This window comes from Notolabrus celidotus, unplaced genomic scaffold, assembly GCF_009762535.1.
Source record: "Notolabrus celidotus isolate fNotCel1 unplaced genomic scaffold, fNotCel1.pri scaffold_324_arrow_ctg1, whole genome shotgun sequence".
Lineage (NCBI taxonomy): Eukaryota > Metazoa > Chordata > Actinopteri > Labriformes > Labridae > Notolabrus > Notolabrus celidotus.
In genome coordinates this window covers 21,807-27,500 of record NW_023260156.1, presented here as the reverse complement: position 1 = coordinate 27,500, position 5,694 = coordinate 21,807, and the positions used below count along the sequence as shown (strand labels likewise).

The 5,694-nt window shown below is 48.4% G+C and overlaps 1 protein-coding gene across 1 annotated transcript in view; it reads left to right on the top strand.

Annotated features, from left to right (window-relative positions):
- Positions 1–4,678, top strand: part of si:ch211-180f4.1 (leucine-rich repeat neuronal protein 1) — an 11,583-nt gene extending 6,905 nt beyond the window's left edge. Inside the window, exons 9-14 of the mRNA XM_034679108.1 lie at positions 1–53; positions 198–330; positions 503–687; positions 1,513–1,671; positions 1,885–2,364; positions 3,974–4,678. The exon at positions 1–53 is cut by the window's left edge and continues 362 nt beyond it. Coding sequence (XP_034534999.1) covers positions 1–53; positions 198–330; positions 503–687; positions 1,513–1,671; positions 1,885–2,364; positions 3,974–4,678 — 1,715 coding nt within the window. The remainder of the gene's footprint in view (positions 54–197; positions 331–502; positions 688–1,512; positions 1,672–1,884; positions 2,365–3,973) is intronic.
- Positions 4,679–5,694: the final 1,016 nt, after the last annotated feature.

Genomic DNA, 5,694 nt, shown 5'->3' with positions numbered 1-5,694 from the left:
CTGACGCTGACCCCGCCCCTCAGTTCTACTGGGTGACGCCCACTGGAGACAAGGTGGGCGGAGTCAGAGTGTATTACATCATAGGCAGAGTGAGCTGAACCTGGTGGTGCGTTCAAGGAGGCTCAGACATCTGAGATCAGAGAGTCCGGAGGGAGCTTAGCCTAACTCTTCTTCATGTGTTCTCCCTACCTGGTCAGGTGAGCTCGGAGGCCGTGGCTGCACCAATCATATCAGAGGAGGGGCGTGGCCTGAGCAGGAAGAAGAAGAAGAAGCACCGTATGTCTGAGCCTGGAGCGCTGGTGATCGAGCACGCCGAGCCGTCAGACGCAGGTGAGTCTCCTGATCATCAGAAGTTTGATGGAAGTTTGAATCTTTGAAACATTTGAAGCGTCTCCTTCACTCACAGGATGTGGCGCCCCCTGGTGGTGGAGTAAAGAACGACATGGAGGCCAACATGAAGTTATCATGAATGTAATCCTCTCTCTCTCCGTCTCTCTCTCAGGTGTGTACACCTGTGTGGCGTGGAACATGGAGGGAGCTGACACAAAAAGCGTCTCAGTGTTCGTGGACTCTCAGGGATCCGGGGCCTCCTGGTCGGGCGGGACCAGCTGGTGGGGCGCTAACCCCGGCAGAGAGCTGCCGTGGACAGGGAACTCATCCTCAGCTTCCCTCGTGCTGATGGCCAAGGTGAGACCATGTTCAGACATGTTTGTAGTCCTTTAAGAGGAGATGTTCAGACATGTTTGTAGTCCTTTAAGAGGAGATGTTTATGTTCAGACATGTTTGTAGTCCTTTAAGAGGAGATGTTTATGTTCAGACATGTTTGTAGTCCTTTAAGAGGAGATGTTTATGTTCAGACATGTTTGTAGTCCTTTAAGAGGAGATGTTTATGTTCAGACATGTTTGTAGTCCTTAAAGAGGAGATGTTTATGTTCAGACATGTTTGTAGTCCTTAAAGAGGAGATGTTTATGTTCAGACATGTTTGTAGTCCTTAAAGAGGAGATGTTTATGTTCAGACATGTTTGTAGTCCTTTAAGAGGAGATGTTTGTCTTCAGACATGTTTGTAGTCCTTTAAGAGGAGATGTTTATGTTCAGAGATGTTTGTAGTCCTTAAAGAGGAGATGTTTATGTTCAGACATGTTTGTAGTCCTTTAAGAGGAGATGTTTGTCTTCAGACATGTTTGTAGTCCTTGAAGAGGAGATGTTTATGTTCAGACATGTTTGTAGTCCTTTAAGAGGAGATGTTTGTCTTCAGACATGTTTGTAGTCCTTTAAGAGGAGATGTTTATGTTCAGACATGTTTGTAGTCCTTTAAGAGGAGATGTTTATGTTCAGACATGTTTGTAGTCCTTGAAGATGAGATGTTTATGTTCAGACATGTTTGTAGTCCTTTAAGAGGAGATGTTCAGACATGTTTGTAGTCCTTTAAGAGGAGATGTTTGTCTTCAGACATGTTTGTAGTCCTTTAAGAGCAGCTGTGATGTGGGGGATGTGTGTGTTTCTGGTGCAGGTGGTGCACGCCCAGTCGGTGGTCTTGGAGTGGAAGCTGTTTCCCAGTAGAGGACCTTCACCTGTGGGTCAGATCCATCAGGATGCCCCCCTCCCTCTGCCTCGCTGGACCAGCGCCACGGTGCACATCGACAACCCCCAGATCAGTTACACGGCCAAGGTGAGTATGAGCTGCGCTCAGAGAGGTTCACTGACACACTGTGAGACCTGCAGGAATCAGAGCTGAAGTTAGTCCATGTGACCCTCTGACCTTTCCTACACGCTCTCTATGGTCGTGGGTTTGTTAAACCATAGACCTGTACCTCATGCAGGACCAGGCTCTGATTCTGGATCAGCATTTAAAGCCCCTGATCCTTCATGTCTCTCTCTGCAGGTCCCCGTAGACGTTCAGGAGTATAACCTGACTCACCTCCTTCCCTCCACCGAGTACCACGTCTGCCTCACCGTCTCCTCCTCTCCTCCCTCCTTCACCTCCCCCTCCTCCTCTCCCAGCTCCTCCCCGACCTCCATCTCTCCCTCCTCCTCCTCCTCTCCTTCCTCCCCCGTCCACACTTCCTGTCTGAACGTCACCACCAAGGAGTCGGGCTTCTTGGTGGAGATGGTGGCGTCTCGGCGCAGCAACGTGGCGCTGGCGGCGGTGATGGGCTCCATGTTCGCTCTGTCCATCATGGCGCTGCTGGTGGTCTACATGGGGCGCCGCGTGCAGCAGCACAAGTCCTGCGGCCACTCGCTGAAGAAGTACATGCAGCACGCCACCTCCATCCCCCTGAACGAGCTGTACCCGCCGCTCATCACGCTGTGGGAGAGCGAGGCCGAGAAGGACAAGGACGACAAGGAGGCAGAGGAGAGGGAGGCGGGGGGGAGGGAGGAGGAGGCGGGGGGGAGTCAGATCGACACCACAAAGACTTACATGTGGTAGCTGGAGGAGGGGGGAGGGGACGCCGAGGGGGGGGCGAGAAGGGGACGAGGGAGGAAAGGAGAGACACGGGATTTAAACTACCAGCAAACACGGAGGTCACGTGACTCCTGAAGAGCCGGGCGCACGAAGAGGAGGCGTCAAAGATGTCAAACTAACCCGGGAGTCCTCTGAGGGAGAGAGGAGGAGGAGGAGAGGAAGAAGACGTCCGTCAGAGCTTAAAGGAGCAGTCCGGTGTTTTTCATGTTCGCCTGGTTATCATAGAGACCTTCAAACATTCAGAGACTGAGACAGATCCACAGACCGGACTCAGAGAGATCCTCATCTTTATTTTGAATTAAATTAAATATATATTTATTTTAAATTAAATTAAAATTAATTTAAAATAAGAATAAATAAAATGAGGTTACATTAAAGGTAAAATTTTAATAAACAACAACAACAAAAACAAGGCCCGTCTTTCCACAGAGTGATCTGATTGGACGTCGTGTGATCAGGTCGTCTCTGCATCACGGGTCTTCGACCAATCAGAGTCGAGTATTTAACACAGCCAGGTGATCGTGAGGGACGAACCCTGCAGAGGACAGAAACCAGAGACCGATGAAAGTCAAAGTTCAGATCTGAATATTCAGAGTTCATGGAGGGAAACACACGAACACACAGATTTCTATTCAGAGGCTGAAACATGGAGAACACCGGCCTGAGTGAGTCTCCTCTCCTGACCTTCATCTCAGCTTCAGTGACCTTGAACAGGACGCTCTGACTCTGAACAAACAGCTGATTTCCAACAGGACGATCTTTCCTCCAACAGCGTGTGAGGATACTGGACGGTGAGCAGGCTGTCTCCTCTTCCTTCCTGTCCTCCCTCCTCCCTCCTCCTGTGTCTCTCTCCGTGGAGCTCACTGACAGGACGGAGCCGTACTGTTAAACATCAGATTATTGTAATTTACTTCCTGTGATGACGCTCAGCACAGGAAGCCGTGTTTCACTTTCAATGTTTCAGCACTTAAAGGTCCCGTGTTCACACCTGACGCTCGCCTGGACGGGTCATCGTAACCACGGACACGCTTTGATTTAACGCCGTCACGTCTCCTCGCCGCGGCTGCACTCAGACCTCAGACGGGTTCACGCCGTACGCAGACGACACCTTACTTTACAGATCTATATCTCTATTTTTGCATGTTTTTAAGCACTGATGAAGAACACGCTGTGAGCATGAGACGAGACACACCGACACACAAACAGATTTATGCTTCATGAATATGTTTTTATAGATTTACTTTGTGAGAGAGAAACAGCAGCAGAGTCTGCAGCGTGTTCACAACCAGCAGGTCCAGAACATGGACTCATAGATAAACTCTGCAGACAGACGGGTCAGAGAGGAAGACCAGGGTCACCGCGGGGTCTGAAGAGACACCCAACATGAAGACTTCACAACCAAGACCAAGGTTTCAGAGAATAACACAAATCTGATCAAAGCTCGAATCAAAATTACAATCTTTAAAATATAAAGACAAATAAATCAAACTCAAGACACAATCCTCAGAGGGAACAAAGACAGTCCTCAGAGGGAACAAAGACAATCCTCAGAGGGAACAAAGACAGTCCTCAGAGGGAACAAAGACAATCCTCAGAGGGAACAAAGACAATCCTCAGAGGGAACAAAGACAGTCCTCAGAGGGAACAAAGACAGTCCTCAGAGGGAACAAAGACAGTCCTCAGAGGGAACAAAGACAGTCCTCAGAGGGATCAAAGACAGTGCTCAGAGGGAACAAAGACAGTCCTCAGAGGGATCAAAGGCAGTCCTCAGAGGGATCAAAGGCAGTCCTCAGAGGGATCAGAGGCAGTCCTCAGAGGGATCAAAGGCAGTCCTCAGAGGGAACAAAGACAGTCCTCAGAGGGAACAAAGAAAGCCCTCAGAGGGATCAAAGGCAGTCCTCAGAGGGAACAAAGACAGTCCTCAGAGGGATCAAAGGCAGTCCTCAGAGGGAACAAAGACAGTCCTCAGAGGGAACAAAGACAATCCTCTGAGGGAACAAAGACAGTCCTCAGAGGGAACAAAGACAGTCCTCAGAGGGAACAAAGACAATCCTCTGAGGGAACAAAGACAGTCCTCAGAGGGAACAAAGACAGTCCTCAGAGGGAACAAAGACAATCCTCTGAGGGAACAAAGACAGTCCTCAGAGGGAACAAAGACAGTCCTCAGAGGGAACAAAGACAGTCCTCAAAGGGATCAAAGGCAGTCCTCTGAGGGAACAAAGACAATCCTCTGAGGGAACAAAGACAGTCCTCAGAGGGAACAAAGACAATCCTCTGAGGGAACAAAGACAATCCTCAGAGGGATCAAAGACAGTCCTCAGAGGGAACAAAGGCAGTCCTCAGAGGGAACAAAGACAGTGTGAGTGAAGGGATGAGGGCCAAAGATAAATTGGTGTTTAAGGTTTTTGATCAGGACGAGCAGAAAGCGTCTCTCTACGTCTCACGAGATCTCTCTTCAGAGAGGAGTCGCTCACATCAAGCTCAAGAGACAGGTGTCAGGTTACGGTGATGTCACTTCCTGTTTCAGTCTCAGGACGAGTGGGGGGCGTGTCCAGGTGGTCCGGCAGTCACACTGACTCACGTGCACAAACATTTACTCTCTCTGTCCCATCAACGATTCCTGATTCACTTTCATCAAAGTGTCACACAGGATTCAGACTCCTCCGTGACGTTTATTCATTCATTCATTCATTCATTCATTCATTCATTCATTCATTCATTCATTCATTCATTCATTCATTCATTCATTCATTCATTCATTTATTCATTCATTCATTCACTTCTTTATTTATAAAACATTTAAAAACTCAGAAGAATCTATCAGGACTGAAGACCAGTCTGGATTCTGGACGAGTCAAACACAGAGAATTATTGTTAAAACCACAACGTGCACGTGTACAGTTCCCATTCTGTCCACAGGGGGCGCCAAAACTACCACAGAGTTCTTCTCAGGAGCTTTAAACAGGAAGTTTAAACGTAGCATCAGTCTCTGTGTAAACAGGAAGTGCAAACAGGAAGTGTAAACGTAGCATCAGTCTCTGTGTAAACAGGAAGTGTAAACAGGAAGTGTAAACGTAGCATCAGTCTCCGTGTAAACAGGAAGTTAAACGTAGCATCAGTCTCTGTGTAAACAGGAAGTGTAAACGTAGCATCAGTCTCTGTGTAAACAGGAAGTTAAACGTAGCATCAGTCTCCGTGTAAACAGGAAGTTAAACGTAGCATCAGTCT